Source organism: Grus americana, chromosome 33 (assembly GCF_028858705.1).
Source record: "Grus americana isolate bGruAme1 chromosome 33, bGruAme1.mat, whole genome shotgun sequence".
Classification (NCBI taxonomy): domain Eukaryota; kingdom Metazoa; phylum Chordata; class Aves; order Gruiformes; family Gruidae; genus Grus; species Grus americana.
This window is the reverse complement of record NC_072884.1, coordinates 1209066-1225291: the sequence shown is the minus strand read 5'-3', so window position 1 is coordinate 1225291 and position 16226 is coordinate 1209066. Positions and strand designations below refer to the sequence as shown.

The 16226-nt window shown below is 68.9% G+C and overlaps 3 protein-coding genes across 3 annotated transcripts; 1 reads left to right on the top strand and 2 right to left on the bottom strand.

Moving 5' to 3' along the window:
* Positions 1–3574: 3574 nt before the first annotated feature.
* Positions 3575–5918, bottom strand: LOC129198584 (intercellular adhesion molecule 3-like). Its single transcript, XM_054808019.1, has 5 exons — positions 5430–5918; positions 4762–5025; positions 4382–4666; positions 3942–4202; positions 3575–3761 (listed from the first exon to the last, which is right to left on the bottom strand). Exons 1-5 carry the CDS (start codon positions 5485–5487, stop codon positions 3625–3627), a joined length of 1005 nt encoding a protein of 334 aa, XP_054663994.1. The 5' UTR covers positions 5488–5918; the 3' UTR covers positions 3575–3624.
* A 76-nt stretch (positions 5919–5994) lies between these two features.
* Positions 5995–8546, bottom strand: MRPL4 (mitochondrial ribosomal protein L4). Its single transcript, XM_054808020.1, has 9 exons — positions 8384–8546; positions 8228–8276; positions 7583–7754; positions 7413–7464; positions 6940–7057; positions 6739–6845; positions 6536–6645; positions 6348–6418; positions 5995–6255 (listed from the first exon to the last, which is right to left on the bottom strand). Exons 1-9 carry the CDS (start codon positions 8471–8473, stop codon positions 6110–6112), a joined length of 915 nt encoding a protein of 304 aa, XP_054663995.1. The 5' UTR covers positions 8474–8546; the 3' UTR covers positions 5995–6109.
* Positions 8547–10772: 2226 nt separating this feature from the next.
* S1PR2 (sphingosine-1-phosphate receptor 2) lies at positions 10773–16184 on the top strand. Its single transcript, XM_054808098.1, has 2 exons — positions 10773–10894; positions 14336–16184. The coding sequence occupies exons 1-2, from the start codon at positions 10813–10815 to the stop codon at positions 15478–15480; spliced, it is 1227 nt and encodes a 408-aa protein (XP_054664073.1). The 5' UTR covers positions 10773–10812; the 3' UTR covers positions 15481–16184.
* Positions 16185–16226: the final 42 nt, after the last annotated feature.

Genomic DNA, 16226 nt, shown 5'->3' with positions numbered 1-16226 from the left:
CCGGGGATGGGGATGGGGATGGGGATGGGGTCGGGGTCCTGCCCCGCTGCCCCCCCCCCCGCCCCATGCCAGGGTAGTTCCCTGCCCCGCTGCCCCCCTGTCCCGGGATGGGGCAATTCCCCTGCCCCCCCCTGCCCCAGCATGGGGCAATTCCCCTGCCCCCCTGTCCCGGGATGGGGCAATTCCCCTGCCCCCCCGTCATGGGATGGGGCAATTCCCCTCCCCCCCCCGCCCCAGCATGGGGCAATTCCCCTGCCCCCCCCTGCCCCAGCATGGGGCAATTCCCCTGCCCCCCCTGTCCCGGGATGGGGCAATTCCCCTGCCCCCCCTGTCCCGGGATGGGGCAATTCCCCTGCCCCCCCTGTCCTGGGATAGGGCAATTCCCCTGCCCCCCCTGCTCAGGGATGGGGCAATTCCCCTGCCTCCCTGCCCCAGGATGGGGCAATTCCCCTGCCCCCCCAGCCTCTTGGTCCCATGGCGCTCGCTCCAACCGATGGTCACCCCGCAAGGGTCCCCACGGCCAAGCCCCGGTGCCACACCGGGTGCTGCAGGGTCAGGGCCAGTTGCCACCGGCTGAGAGAGGAGGTTGGGGGTGCATGTCCCACCCTGTGCCCCCAAACCAGAGTGGGGGGGGGCTCAGTATTGCACACCAAACCTGTGATTTCCCACCACCCCAGGCACATGATCCGGCTGTCACCCAGCTGCGGGTAAGTTAAGGCACCCAGCGATGGGTGCTGCAGCGTCAACCGGGTGATCTCATCCCAAACACACAGGGTGAGCTGAGCGCGCCAAAGCCCCCAGCTTCCTCTTTTCTATTCATTTTTTTGTGACGCGAGGGAATTTTTTTGGGGCTGATGGGAACTGCCGGGCTGTAGGGACAGGCAGCAGACAGACCCCGGGGAGACCAGCGCGGCCCCTCAGTCTCTGTCAGCCGGGAGGCAGAGCCGAGGCGCCGGCGGTTTGGCTTGGCACCCCTCCATCCAAATCCCCGGGCACAGCGCGGGCCGTTGACTTCCCGATGTTTTTATTCCTGACTCAGCCGGACAAAGGGTACGGGAAGGTTGCCGGAGGCTCTGGTTGCGACACACACGAGCCATGACACCCTCTCTCTTGCCGCCAGCACGGAGCTGCTGCCCTGGCTCTGCCGGGGGGGAAGGAAAGTCCGGGGCAGATTCTCACAGCCACGCGGTTTCACTTCTGCACCTAGCCCTGAACCTACACTTCTCAATGGGAACTGCGCCGGGGCGGCGAGGTTCCTCCCCGAAATCTGCTGCCGAAATGCCACGATCTGGCGTCCACATCCCCCCCAGGGCCGGTGCACAGCTCCTCGGTGGCCCCCAGCCTTGCCCCCATCCCGACGGCCGTGCCGTCACCATCCCCGGTGGGCTCGTCCCCGGCCCTATTCCCGTTTAGGAGCCGCTATGTCAGCAGCACCGGGAACGCCGGGCAGCCCACACCGCCATGTGGCCTTGGTCCAGCTCCCGGAAAGAATCCCTTATCTAGCCGGCGACCTTCCCTGGCCACGGCACTCGCCGGTGGTTGGAGGCCATGGCCCTCGCTGGTGTGGGTAAAGGGCAGTTCCTGCCCACGTGCTGGCTCAGCAGCGCGGGGGGGCTGGGGGACAGGGGGATGGACGGGAGGGAGCCAGGGGACATGGGGACATGGGGATGGATGGGGGGACATGGGGGACAGGGAGATGGACGGGAGGGAGCCAGGGGACATGGGGACATGGGGATGGATGGGGGGACATGGGGGACAGGGGGATGGATGGGAGGGAGCCAGGGGACATGGGGATGGCCGGGGGGGATGGGGGGACATGGGGATGGACAGGAGGGAGCCAGGGGACATGGGGATGGATGGGGGATGGGGGGACATGGGGATGGACGGGAGGGAGCCAGGGGACATGGGGATGGATGGGGGGACATGGGGGACAGGGGGATGGACGGGAGGGAGCCAGGGGACATGGGGATGGACGGGGGGCTGGGGGACATGGGGATGGACGGGAGGGAGCCAGGGGACATGGGGATGGACGTGGGGGGATGGGGGGACATGGGGATGGATGGGGGGAGCTGGGGGACAGGGGACATGGGGGAGGACTGGCAGGGACACGGGGGCACAGGGATATGGGAGACAGGGATGGATGGGGAGGGAGGTGGGGGACAGGGATGCAGGGACGGATTGAGAGGGACCCTGGGGACACGGGATGGACTGGCAGGACATGGGGGACACAGGGACACGGGACGCATGGGGAGGGAGGTGGGGGACAGGGCCAGGTCCCATTGCAGGACACGGCCCTGGTGCAGGATCCAGCCCCTGTGCAGAGCACGGTTCCCCTGTACAGGATACAGCCCCTGTACAGGATGTGACCCTTCCCGATGCAGGACACATCCCACGGTGCAGGCCAGGGCCACCTGCCAGCGTCCCCCCGGCCATCGCGGCCACTCCCGGCAGGAACCGCACTCAAGCCGCGTCCTCCCACGTCCGGCTGCCGTGGGGCCCGGCCAGGGGCTTCCCCGGTGTCCCCCCCCACCCTGCTGGCACACGGTGGGGCCACGCGCGCCCTCAGCTCCCGGTCAAGCACCGGCATTTCCACCCGGCTGCGCCGCGGCTCTGCTCGTCCCCGGTTCCCGGGGACAGATCCTGCCCCGGCGCCCGACAGCAGCAACAGCGCCAGCCAGCCCCCGCCACGCTCGCTGCAGGCTCTGAGCTCCATTGCACACTCGCCGTGGGCTCCAAGTCCCCTTGCACACTCGCTGTGAGCTCTAGGCTCCATTGCACGCTTGCAGCGAGCTCCAAGCCCCGTCGCACGCTTGCAGTGAGCTCCGAGCCCCGTTGCACGCTTGCTGCAGGCGCTAGGCTCCATTACACGCTCACTGCAAGCTCCAAGCTGAGCTGCACACTTGCTGCGGGCTCCAGGCCCCATTGCACACTCGCTCCAGGCTCCAAGCCCTGTTACACATTCACCGTGGGCTCTAAGCCCCGTTGCACACTAGCTGCAGGCTCTAAACTCCATTGCACGCTCGCTGTGAGGTCCGAGCCCCATTGCACGCTTGCTGCAGGCTCTAAACGCCATTGCACGCTCGCTGTGAGGCCCGAGCCCCATTGCACGCTCGCTGCAGGCTCTAAACTCCATTGCACGCTCGCTGTGAGGCCCGAGCCCCATTGCACGCTCGCTGCAGGCTCTAAACTGCATTGCACACTCGCTGCGGGCCCCGAGCCCCGTTGCACGCTCGCCCCCGAGTGACCTGGACCCGAAGTGAAAGCGGGAGCTGGCAAGATCCCAGCGAGCAGCCCCAGCGTGGCCTCACCCCCCCCCCCGCCCCGTGTCCCTCTGCCCTCCCGCTAACGAAGGCGACTCGTTAACTCTCAGCCACGTGAGTGTCAGGAAAGGTTCTGCTCCTGCAGTGCCCAGACTCGCCCCAGGATTTCCCCCCCCCCCGCCCGGAGCCAAAGCGGTGCCAGCAGCTGGGATGGATGCCCAGAACCGATGCCTCTCCCTTCCCATGCACCACCCTCGCGCTGGAGCCGTGCCGGAACCGGCAAACTGGGAAAAATTGGGAAAAATACACAGAGAGATGGAGGAAAATTGCTCTTTGCTCCCACGTACAGCGTGGCCAGGCAGGACTAGTTGGGCTGGGATCCATCCGGCATCGGCTTCCAGCTTCGGGCACGGGAAAACCACCAGGTGACGGTGAGAGCGGCCAGCGTGACGACCACAGCCAAGGTCACGACCACGGGGATCAGGGGGCTGCGGGAGGATGCTGCGGGAGAGGAGGGGGGTTGAGCCGAACACCAGGACGGGCACCGGGACCGGCATCACCGGGAGACGCCACCTCCGTCCCCTTCTCCACCGCTTACACCCGCTCCGTGCCACCCCCGTGCCACAGCACCCGGTCCTGGTGTGGGACTGGATGCCACCGGGCACCGCGGATGCCCCTCACCTTGGAAGAGGATGTCGATGCTGGCAGTGCCGGTGCCGTAGCGGTTCTCGGCCAGGCAGCGGTAGGTGCCACCGTGCGCCCGTTGGCCAGCCGGGATGGTGACGGTGGTGCCGCCGTCCTGCAGCTCCCAGCCGGCGTTGGTGGGCAGCTCCCAGCGGAACCGCGGCGGGGGGTTCCCCTCCGCCCGGCACATCACCGTGAGGTTTGCACCGGCGGTGAATACGGTGCGCGATGCCCGCACCCGGACATCGTGGGGGGCGGCTGGAGGGGGGGTGGCAGGGAAGTGGCACCCAGAGCCCGGCTGGGTGCCCCCCCTCCTCCTCACCCCATGCCGGAGCCCACCCTGACCGTGGGGCACCCCAGGCTCGCGCCGCCGGCAGCACCGGCATTTCCAGCCACGAGGGGGTTTTCCGCCCCCCCCCCCATGTCCCAGAACTCACCCCAGACCTGCAGCGCGGTGGTGGCGCTGGCGTTGACCGTATGGCGCCCAAGCTGTAACACGGCCTCACACGTCACCTCCTGGCCGTGCTGCTCCGGCCGCGCCGTGAAATCCAACGCCACGGAGGGACCCCAGTGGGTGCTGGGGGGGAGCCCCCCACCCCGCAGCGTCAGGCTAAGATTTGGGGGGTCGGAGCGGGAGACCTGGGCGGACGCGTTGCAGGTGACACGCGCCTCTTTGCCCGCCACCACGTCACCCTCCAGATAAATTTGGGGGGGCGAGAACCCTGCGGGGAACGAAAGTGGGGTCGAGGCGACCGGGAGGGTGCCGGGACCACCCGCCGGCACCACCGCCGTTTCCCCACCATGCCACGGTCCTTACGGTAAGCGCGGAGAGTGGTGCTTGTGATTACCCGCTCCCCCCCGAACATGCCGAAACACTGGAGCTCCAAGCTCCAGTCGGTGACGTTGGGGATATTGAGGGACACCCAACCGGGTCCCTGCGCCCCCATCTTGGTGATGGAGACCTCCCAGTTCAGCCGGCTGTAGTTACGGCACGAGCTGGTGCAGTTGAAGAGGAGGGAGGTGCCAAACTCCACCGTCGGTTCCTCGGGGGAGATGGATACCCGGCAATGATCGGGGCGCCCTGGGAGAGGGCACCCAGTTACGGCAGGAATCGGTCGGGGTCCCAACACTGGGTGCAACAACACCCACCCACCCCCCCCAGCCCCGAGGCGTGGGCAGCGGATCCAGCACCCATTAGGCAAGTCCTGCCCAGGATGTGGCCAAAACAGCCACTTCCACACCGGCACCGCCCAGCAGCAGCTGCAGCGCCATGTCCAGCCCCACTGTACCCCCTAACCAGCCCCGTGGTGGGGGGCCAGCACCGGGACCCCCCCCTTGGCATCCCCTAAACTACCCTCAGCCTCACCGGCGGGGACACCCATGCGCCAGGACCCAACCGCAATGCCAGCAGGCTCCCAGCGTCCCCGGTGTCCCCCTTGGCCACGCCTGAGAAAAGAGGGGGGGGGCACACACATCCCAACTCACCCCTCGGCACGAGGAGGCAGAGCAAAGCCATCGCCCCCCAGCTCCGGCGGGGATCCATCGTCTGGCACCAGTGAGCGCAGTTGCACCGGCAGCGGGGGAAACGTTGCCTCTTACCACATTTCCTCCCTTTCTTCTACGCCTGGCCCCCACCTTCCTGTGCCGGAGCTCTGGATGCTGGGGAAGGGGGGCAAAATATCCAGGCCCACCCTCCTGCCTCACCAGCGATAACCAGAAACCCCAGCCGCCATCCCCAGACAACACCCAGTTAGATAAATCTCCCACCGAAACGTTTGCCGGCTCTGGCAAGGGCAGCCAGATCCTGGCACATCGGCAGGGGCGGGTACACGGATAGCTCTGCCCCTTGCAGGAGGGGAGGCAGCTGGGCTTGATGACGAAAGGGGAGACAAACCACTCTGCCACAGCCGCCCCGAAAATTCTGGCCACCCACAGACACCGAATCCACGCGGGACCCCACGGTCCGGCAAATTTGGGGGGGCTGCAGAGGGAGGTGGGAGCAAACCCCCCCCACCCCGAGCACAAAAAAAAGCAACAACTGGGAGAAACCTCTTAGAAACCACTTTAGTGGCCACTGCAGCACGTGGCACCCCCAAAAACTTTTTCCAAAGGGGGGGGGGGGGCTGGATCCTGCCGGGGGGGGGGTGGATCCTGCCTGGGGGGGGTCAGGGGAAGTCGCTGTAGGGCATGGAGAAAGGGTAGAGCGCTGAATAACGGGTGTCATGCCACAGCAACTTCTTCTCCAGGAAGGTGACGGTGTCCAGCGTGAGCACCAGCGTCTCGTGCTTCAGCATGCTGTGCACGTTGAGACCTGCGGAGACACGAGGGTGGGGGCTTGGGGGGGCCCTGTCAGGTTTGGGGGGGCCCCAGAGACAGCAGCCACACTCAGCATGGAGCTCTCACCTAATGCCGGGATCAGGTTGATGGTTTTCAGGCCGGCTGCCGCAGTTCCGATGTTCTCCGGCACCTTGTTGCTAGAGGGAAGAGGGTGAAATGAGGGGGGGGCGGGACACCCCCAGAGCCCCCGGCAGCATGCAGGCAGCCCTGCCTGTCCCTGGGGCTCCCCATGCGCCCGCGCTGCCTGCACTCACACGTCAACGATGAGGACGGAGCGGCCCCAACGCCGGTACCGCGCCAGGTCCAGCAGATACTGGGGGTCGGCGGTGGGTATCTCCAGGCTGTCGACGATGTGGAGATCATCCTGCGATAGAGAGGGACATCGCTGGTGAGGGGGGGGCTTCACCGCATCCCCAATCCCTCCCGGGAGCACCCCGAAATGCTGAGGACCCCGTACCTGCATCAGCTTCACCGTCAGTGCCACCTTCAGCCCCAGCACCCGCACCTTCATGGGCAGCATGTAGTAGTAGCTGGTGGGACCCCGTGGCCCATGGGCGATGCCCCCTGCGAGGGGTCCCGGCTCAGTGACCCCCCCGCCAAATCCAGCTGCAGGCCCCCCCTGAAGTCTGGGGGTTCCCCCCAACCTACAGCCACTCACCCCCGCGCCACAGGGGCGAGCGGATGCTGCCGTGCCGGGCCCGGCCCGATCCTTTCTGCCGCCAGGGTTTCCTGCCGCCCCCCCGCACCTCTGCCCGCGTCTTCACCTTGGCATAGCTCTGGGCGGGGGGACGACACACACGGGGACATTTGGGGACGGGCCCCTTGTGTCCCTCCTGTCCCCCTCCCCACGCAGGGAGGGAACCCAGGAGTCCCGGTCCCAGCTGCCGCCTCTGCAGCGAGGTGACAGGCTGCTGCTCTGTGTCCCCCCACAGCCTCCCTCTGCCCCCCCAGGTCCCCCTGTGCTCCCCCAGCCCCCCCTCACCCCTCCCCAGCCCCCTCTCTGCACCCCCGACCCTCCTCAACCTCCTCCCTCCTGCTCAGACCCCCCCTCCATCTCCAGACCTCCCCTTCCTGCTCCCCCTTCCCCTCTCCCCCCCACCCAGCCCCCCCAAACCCCCTCCCCATACTCACGATCCTCTTGAAATTCTTCTGCCACATCGCCACCATGTGCAGGATGTCCAGCCTGCAGAGATGAGGGGGACACTCAGCAAGGGGACCCCCCACTCGGGGACCCCCACCCACCCCCCCCCCCAGGCCATCCCCGAGGGCCACCCCCCGTCCCCAACAGGCCCCAGCCCCACCTGGGCCTGACGGCGAAGACATCGGGGTGGAGGTCGGTCAGGCCTCGGCATTCGTCATCGTGGTGCTGCAGCGACTCCACCCAGGCCTGCACGGGGGAGCGGTGTGGGGGGACGGGGACGCTGCAGGCCCGCAGGATGGGGGACCGTGGCAGCGCTGGCAGCAGCGGCTTCTCTGGCGGGGGGGACGCACACACAACGAGAGCAGCGGGGATCACGGCGGCTCTGCCGAGCCACAGAGAACCTCCGGCCGGGGACAAAGGGGGGGCCCCAGATGCCCCAAGACCAGGGACAGCTGTCCCTGGTTGTCCCCGCCCCCCCAGAATAGTTCTGCAGCCCCAACCCCACGGCCACCCTGTCCCCGTTGTCCCCAACCCCACGGCCACACTGTCCCCAGGGTGTCCCCACCGTCCCCAGGGTGCCTCCACCCCCACGGCCACCCTCTCCCCATCCTCCCAGGGTGTCCCCTCTGCCCTGACCCTGCTCATCCCCACGTCCCCAGGACGGTCCCGACCCAGCCCACCCCCGTCCCTGGTGTCCCCAGGACGGCCCCCACCCCGCAGATACCCCACCCCGGTAACCCCCGTTCCAACAGCCGCCCGTCCCCGTTGCCCACCCCGAGACCCTCCAATACCCCGGCGGACTCACCCCTACGGAGCTCGGGGGCCGCGGGGGGCCCGGCGGGAGCGGACGAGACCTGGCGGGAGGGCGACCGTTGAGCCGGGGACGCGGCTTCCGACCTCCGCCCGCCCCCTACGCGGCCCCGGCCGCCCCTCGGCCCTCCCCCCCGGCCCCGGTTCTCACCCCCACGGCCCCGGCCCGTCCCCGGGCCCGGGCCCAAGCCCAAGCCCTGACGGCGGCGGCGGCAACGCGGGGCCCCCCCGCACGGAACATGGCGGGAGCGCGCGGCCGCCCGGCGCGCCGCGATGACGTCCTCAGGGAGCGCGAGGGCACTTCCGGCGGAAGCGGAAGGGCGGGAGAGGAGGAGGAGGAAGGAGAGGAAGGGGAGGAGGAAGGGGAGGAGGAAGGGGAGGAGGAAGGGGAGGAGGAAGGGGAGGAGAGCGGGAGGACGGAGAGGGGGGAGGAAGCGAGGGAGCAGGGCCGGACCCCACGGAGTCCCTCCGCCCCGGTGCAGCCCGCACAATGCCCCCACCCCCAATATCCCCCCGCCCCCCCGTTACCCCCCCATTGACCCCCTCACCCCCTGTTACCCCCCATTGCCCCCCAAATCCCCCACCCCATTACCCTCAGCCCAGGGTACCTCATCACCCCCCCACCCAACTGCCCCCCCCGTTTCCCCCCCCAATATCCCCCACCCTGAACCCCCCCCAGCCCAGTGCCCCCCCCACCCCTTCTCCCCCAGCGTGTGGCCCAGCCCGGCCCCACCATAGTGGGACCCTCCCCCCCAGGGGTGCCCGGCCACGGTGATGGGGGGCTCGGGGCCAGGCCGCGGCTGAGCTGGTGTTGGGGTGCTGGCCCCCCCCCCCCCCCAGGGGCTGGCGTTGGTTCCCAACCCCAAACCCTCCCTGGCCGCAGCTGGGCCTCGTGCCGGAGCCGTGCTGTGCCGCCGTGCTCCCGGGGACGCGGCCTGGCTGTGCCGGCAGCACCCACCGACACCGACCCCTGCCCAGAGCGGCCACGAGCGCTGGCACCGGTGCCGCTTCCCGGTGCCCCTTCCCCTTCCCAGTGCCACTTCCCAGTGCACCTTCCACTTCCCAGTGTCTCTTCCCCTTCCCAGTGCCACTTCCCGGTGCCCCTTCCCCTTCCCGGTGCCGCTTCCCGGTTGCACCGCAGCATTCCTCGGGGCCGCATGGCACCGGGACAGCACAGAGGACGCGGGGCGGGCTGGTCACCTTGACGCCCGTCATGGCGTAATCGCGCCGGTGGACGGTGCCGGCTGTGAGAGCGGGGTCACCCGGCATCCCCCCACCGTGCTCCGGCTTGGGGGGGCCGGGCTGGGGGTGTCGTGTCCGCCCCCCCCCCCCCCAGGTTCCCCACCGGGGGCGCGGGGGTCCTGCCAGGGCGTTGATCCCGGTTGGATCCCAGGCTCCGATAACCGGCGGTGAACTCGGCGCTTGGCCCGTGGTGGGGCCAGGATGGGGGGGGGTGGGGTGGGGGGTCAGGATGGGGGGTGGGGGCCCCCCCCCCCCAAGCCCATCTGGGAACAATTCCCCTCCCAGCGCCTTTCGGCGAGCCAGGATCCGGCCCCGGCCTGGGGGCGGGTGGGCTCTGCTGGCCAAGTCACGGGGGCCGAGCCGTGCGCAGCCGTCCCGGGGGTCCGGGGGCGAGGAGGGGGGGGGGGCCTCATCCTGCCCATCCCCTCCCCCCCCCCCCCTCGATCCCGCCGCCTGTTTCCAATTAAATCCCTTCCCCGGCCCCTCGATGCCGGGTGGGGGGGCTGCAGGGACCCCCCCACCCCTCTCCCAGTGCCCAGGGGCTGCTTGGGAGGGGGTGTCTCCTCAATATTTGGGGGGGGGGGACTGTTGGGGGGGGGCTGTCTCCCCTTTCCAGCTCCCCCCCTCCTTCTTGGCAGGATCCTTCCCTGCTCGCTGGCCCCCGGCCGAGCCGTGGAAAGTCCTGGAAGCGTTTCCAGGCGTGAAAATCCCTTTGCCGAAGCGTTGGGAAGTGGGGGGGGACACACACCCCCCCCTTTAGCCCCCCCAAAATTGGGGTGAGGGATCCGATCCCGGTTGGGATTCAGGGCCTGATCCTGCACCCCAGTCCCCAGCGTTTTGATTTCTGGGGGCAAGAATCCACCACCACGGGTGGGACCCCTAAAATCTGGCACTTTCCTGAGTGGATGTTCCCCCCCTTTTTTTTGGGGGGGGTAGGGGGTAAAGAAGGGGAACCCCCCTCTCCCTGACGTATCTGTTCCTGTCATTGATGTCACAGCTGCTCCGTGACAAAAAGCCACCGACAAACTTTCCCGTGGGGCACCCCCGCTAGTGGAATACGGCGTGGGTGGGGCCACGACCTCCCCCTTCCACGGGGCGGGGGTGGGCTCTTGCCCACGTGGGGAGGGCACGGGGGGGGGCTCTCGCCCCCCCCCCCGCCCCGTTTTTGGTGCCTCCCCCCCCCCTCAGGACACGGGGGGACCCAGACATCCGCGTGGGTCGTGGAGGAGAGGGGGGTGCGGACACGAGTGGCCTCTTCTCTCCACGGGGCGTAGAAAAACACCCACAAAGCTGCTCCTGCTCCGCCTTCCGCCCCCCCCCCCCCCCCCGCCCCCGCACATGTTGCAACCGATCGGCGGGCAGGAGCGCTGTGCTGCCGGTACCGGCAGCGGCACCGGGACCGGGACCGGGAAAACAGCCGGTAAGACCTTGATTCCACCCCCCCCCACCCCACACCCCCCGCTCATCCAAGCATCGGCGCTTCCCCTCCACGCGTGGGACCCACGCGTGTCCCCCTCCCACATCCCCTCCTCATCCCAAGCCCCGGAGGGGGGGGGGGCGCATCCACAGAGGGACCCCACTCCGGGAGGTGGGGGGGACCCCCGCGTGTCCCCAAAGGGAGGTGGCCGTGGCCCGCACCCTCGTCCGTCCCACGGTGATGAGTGGGGCTGCCCCCAGAGTTACAAAGTGGGGTGCCCCGTGGTGACAAAGTGTGTGTGGGGGTGTTTCACGGGTGACACCCTAGGCGGGGGGCTCAGGGTGCCGAAACCTTCGCGGCTTGGGGGTCTTTGGCGACCGTCCCACCGCGGTGATGGTGATGGTGGCCGCGGCCATTGTCCCGCTTGCCGGCGGCCAGGCCACCCCGCTGCGCTGGGGCGGGAAGCGGGTGCCCGGATCCGGTCCAGCTGTTTTGGCTTCATCAACATCTGGCTCACAGCTGGCGGGAGGCCCCCCCCAGGGGAGCTGCGCTCGTTGGCACACACACACCCCCCCCCCCCGGCTCCCCGCTTGTGCAACGGCTAACGGCTGCGGTGAGCGCCCGCCGGCCCGTGGGTGGCATCACCAGCTCTGCCCCGGGACCGTCCCCGCGTGCCGCGGGGTGCTGGTGAGGCTGTGCCCTCGGGTGTGCACCCGTGTGCCTTCGCTGGCACCCACCCGGCTGTGCCACAGGGTGCCAGCACCCGCGTGTCTTCAGTGGCACCCACCTGGGTGTGCAACGGGGTTCCGGCGCCCGTGTGCCCTCGCTGGCACCCACCTGGGTGTGCAACAGGGTGCCAGCACCCGTGTGTCCTTGGTGGCACCCATCCAGGTGTCCCGGCGTGCCGGTGCCCTCAGTCGCACACCGCAGCACCGCGGTGCCCTCACCGGTGCCTCGCTGCGCCCTGGTTAATGCCCCCGGTGCTCCCTCGGTGTCGGGGTGCTGCCGGCTGCCCCCCTGGCTCCTGCCGCGGCCCCCCCCAGCCAGGACCCCTCAGCCATGCAGGAATTTGGAGCAGCCAGGTTGCCGCCGCCGGCCACCGCTTGGTAAACACTCCGTGCACGGCGCGGCGCCAAGCGGCCGCCTCGGTTGGGTCGAGGTCGGTATCGTGCAGTTCAGGGGGTCCCCAAGGTCTCGGGGGTCCTGTGCCAGGGCAGTTCGGTGGCGATGGCCAACTGCGAGGTCACACCGCGCCACGCCGCGCATCTTTTCCCCCCGTGCCTGAGCACCCACCCACTTGCAAGCGTGTCCCCACATGTGTGTGCCGGAGCGGGGGGCACGGCGGGGTCCCGCACCCCACGGGGCCGGATCCTGCCCCTGCCCCGGCACCATCTGGCCGCCACCTCCGCGGTTATTTAAACCCGGCGCTAAGCCCGGCCGGGCGCTGGCTGCCCAGGCCTGATCCAATTTGCTCCTCGGTGGCCGAGCGGCCCCGGGGTTGGAGCGGGGATATTTTGGGAACAAGGGGCCCTGTGTGCCCCCACCGCAGCCCCTCCCCCTGCGCCCATGGCCGGGGGGCTCCCAGCCCCCCCCCCGCCGCTGCCCCCTGGCCCAGCCGCACCGGGGATGCTCACCCCTGCCTGGGCCCCCCCCGCCCTGATCCTGCCTGGGACCCCCCTGGATACTGGGGTCCTGAGGGGGGTCTGGGGGGGCGATCCCAGCGTGGGGGCTGAGGAAAGGGGGGGTCCAGGGGGGGGGGCCTGGTGCAGGGGCCTGGGGAGGATCTTGAGGCGGGTCCTGGTGAGGGGTCCTGGGGCAGGATCCCAGTGCAGGATCCTGGGGTGGATCCTGGTGCAGATCCCAGTGTGAGTCCGGGTGCAGGATCCTGGGGCAGGATCCCTGCGTGGATCCCGGGGCAGGACCCCGGAGCAGGGTCCTGGGGTGGATCCCTGTGCAGATCCCGGGGCGGTTCCTGGAGCAGGATCCCGGTGCAGGATCCCTGGGGCAGTTCCTGGGGCAGGATCCCTGTGCAGATCCCTGTGCGGATCCCGGGGCGGTTCCCGGAGCAGGCTCCCGGTGTGGATCCCTGTGCGGATCCCGGGGCAGGATCCCTGTGCGGATCCCGGGGCGGTTCCCGGAGCAGGCTCCCGGGGGTCCCCTCTCTCCCCTTCCCCTCCCGTTCCCCCCCCATTCCCCTGGCTCCGCCCGCAGCCGGGGCCGGGGGCGGCCGGTGGCGGGGCGGGCGCGGGAAGGGGAAGCGGCCGATGCTCGGCGGCGGCGGCGGCGGCGGCGGTCGTGCCTCTGCTCGGGGCGGCGGCTCCTCCCGGGACCGGCGGCTCCTCCCGGGACCGCTGCCCTCGGCGGGGACCCGGAGGGGGGGGGGGTCCCGGGGCGGCGGGAGCGAGGGGCGGTGCCCCGGCACCGGGCGCGGCTGCGCAAGAGCCCGGGCGGCGGCGGCGGCGGCTGGAGGTGCGGCGGGGCGCGGGGCTCCTTCCCCCCCATCTTTCCCCCCTCCCGGACCCCGGGCCCGTCCCGAACCCACCCGCTCCCCTCGGGGGTCCGTCCCGGCACGGGGGGGAACCGGGAAGGGGGGGGGGGCTCTAACCGGGGGTCCCGTCCCTAACTTTGGGGAGGGGGGGAGACACGGCGGTATCGGGTGTCCCCATCCCTAAGGGGGACACCGGGGACCCAGTATCGGGGGTCCTGTCCCTAACTTTGGGGGCGGGCAGACGTACCGAGTGTCCCGCCCCTAAACGGGGAGGTGGGGGTACGGTACCGAGTGTCCCATCCCTGACTGGGGGGGGACACGATGGTACTGGGTGCCCCATCCTACCCGGGCACACGCAGGGACCCCCTCCCTAATCGAGGGGGGACAGTACCTGCTCCCCACCCCAAATTAGGGGAAGGGAGACATTACTGTGTCCCCTATCCCTAATTTTGGGGTGCATGGTCCCCACCACCCTAACTACCCCCCCCCCCCAACCAAGGGGGTCCCACCCCTCACCAGGATGGGGGCGTCCTCTCCACCTCGGCCGTGGCTCTTCCGTCCCCCCGAGGAAGGCACCCAGGGCTTCACCCCACAGCAGCTCCTCGTCCCCATCCCCAGGGAGGGTCCCCCCGGGACCCCCATGTGTCCCCCCCACCCCGGGCCACTTTGCACCACGGTTGTACTCACCTCAGAGCATCACCTCTACTATGTTAGCGGCAGGACAGTCCCACCGGCTCCACTTTGTGCCCCAGGCGGCTTAAAGGTGCGTTTGTCATCTAACCATCACGACTTCCTTTTTGAGTTATTTCTGCCGTGCTGGTGCAGATGTTACACAGCAGGATCTCATGTCTCGCTCCTCGCCAAACCAGCTGCGCACCCAGCTGTGCGCAGCTCCCCATCTTGCTGCAGTCGGGGGATCCTGGCGCCGTTGTCACCCCGTCTCTTCTGCCCCGCAGGTCTCCGTAGCCCGGGATCGCCGACACCATGTCCTGGCAGCGCTGAGGTCGGCGGGACGGGCGGCGAGCGGAGCCGCGGCCGGCGAGGAACCATGGGGAGCATCTACAAGGAATACTTCAACACGGACAAGATCCGGGAGCACTACAACTACACCAAGGAAGGCTCAGATAGCTCCCCCACCACCTCCCGTTGGGTGGTCTCCATCCTCATCATCGTGTTGTGCTGCTTCATCGTGCTGGAGAACCTGCTGGTGCTCATCTCCGTTTACCGCAACAAGAAGTTTCATTCGGCCATGTACATCTTCATCGGGAACTTGGCTTTCTCCGACCTCTTGGCTGGGTTGGCCTTCATGGCCAACATCTTGTTCTCCGGAGCCACCACCTTCAACTTGACGCCGGTGCAGTGGTTCGTACGGGAAGGCACGGCCTTTGCCACGTTGGCCGCCTCCGTCTTCAGCTTGTTGGCCATCGCCATCGAGCGCCATGTGGCCATCACCAAGGTCAAGGTCTACAGCAGTGACAAGAACTGTCGGATGGTGCTGCTCATCGGGGCTTGTTGGGTGATCGCCGCTGCCATCGGCAGCCTCCCCATCATGGGTTGGAACTGCATGAGCGACCTGCGGGATTGCTCCACCGTCCTCCCCCTCTACTCCAAACGTTACATCTTATTCGTCATCACCATCTTCACCCTCATCCTCCTCGCCATCGTGGGGCTCTACAGCCGCATCTACTGCATCGTGCGCTCCAGCCACGCCGAGATCGCCACCACCCAGACCCTGGCCCTGCTCAAGACGGTCACCATCGTCCTGGGAGCCTTCATCGTCTGCTGGCTGCCAGCCTTCATCATCCTCCTCATGGACGCCTCCTGCCCCGTTCGGGCGTGCCGGATCCTCTATAAGGCGAACTATTTTTTTGCCTTTGCCACGCTCAACTCGGCCGCCAACCCCATCATCTACACCCTGCGGAGCAAGGACATGCGCCGGGAGTTCCTGCGGGTGCTGTGCTGCTGCGGGGCTGGGCGCCGGGACCAGCCCCCCGGCCGCTGCGGGCTCCCGCTCCGCACCTCCAGCTCGCTGGACCGCTGCACCCCAAAATATGAGTTACCCACTTCGCCTGTCACCCGCGAGTGTACCACCTCCGTCTAGGGGGGGTCCTGGCCGCCCCACGGCCGCCCCATGGCTGTGCCACGGCCGCCCCGCGGCTGGGGCAGTGGTACGAAGGGAGTGGGGTCGGGGTGGACGTTTTTCCAGGTACGGATGGACAACTGCACCTTCATCCCAGGCATCACCCCCCAACCCCCCGGGGCATCCCCGTTTGCCGGCAGTGATGCCGACGCTCCGGCTGGGATTGCCGTGACCGGCGTGCGCGCCGGCGTGTGCGTGTGCACGGGCGCGGGCACGCGTGTTGCTCTTCCCACGCCCTGCCCGAGCCCCGGGGCCCCCGCGGGACCTGTCAGACGGGTCCTGGGGCCCCTCCCTGCGCCCGGCTCCCCGCGGCACCCCTGGCGCCAGTGGCAAATCCTCTGCCCCCGGCTGCTCCCCGGCACCGTGGGTGGCTCCGACCGCTGCTCCAGCCGTCGGCGAGGGGGTGGGGGGGCTTTGCCAGGAAAACCAGGCCTGGGGTGCACGCCGTGGCGGGGGGGGGACGCACATACGGGGGGACCCCCTGCATCCTCAAGCTCTGCTCCATGGTCCTGCCGCGTGCTGGCACGCGGAGTGCGGGGGGTGGCCCCGTCATGACCGGCTCTGCCGGGGCCCCCCCATATCCCTGTGATCCCCCCAGGAGCGCCCCCCCATCCTCAGTGCCCCCCCCCCAGGGGTGACAGTTGTATTAAAACGGTGCTTCTCCACCCGCCTCCGCCTCCTTCCTGGCCTGGGATGGGGACCACCGC

Bases quoted from the DNA above. Each gene is read 5' to 3' on its own strand.
- LOC129198584 (XM_054808019.1), bottom strand. From the start codon at position 5,487: ATGGATCCCCGCCGGAGCTGGGGGGCGATGGCTTTGCTCTGCCTCCTC. The intron at 4,203-4,381 runs GTGAGTTCTGGG...CCCCCCCTCCAG, and splicing joins CACCGCGCTGCAGGTCTGGG to CCGCCCCCCACGATGTCCGG. The intron at 3,762-3,941 runs GTGAGGGGCATC...CCTCTCCCGCAG, and splicing joins CATCGACATCCTCTTCCAAG to CATCCTCCCGCAGCCCCCTG.
- MRPL4 (XM_054808020.1), bottom strand. From the start codon at position 8,473: ATGTTCCGTGCGGGGGGGCCCCGCGTTGCCGCCGCCGCCGTCAGGGCT. The intron at 7,465-7,582 runs GTGGGGCTGGGG...TCATCTCTGCAG, and splicing joins GTCTTCGCCGTCAGGCCCAG to GCTGGACATCCTGCACATGG. The intron at 6,846-6,939 runs GTGAGTGGCTGT...GACCCCTCGCAG, and splicing joins CTCGCCCCTGTGGCGCGGGG to GGGGCATCGCCCATGGGCCA.
- S1PR2 (XM_054808098.1), top strand. From the start codon at position 10,813: ATGTTGCAACCGATCGGCGGGCAGGAGCGCTGTGCTGCCGGTACCGGC. The intron at 10,895-14,335 runs GTAAGACCTTGA...TCTGCCCCGCAG, and splicing joins CGGGACCGGGAAAACAGCCG to GTCTCCGTAGCCCGGGATCG.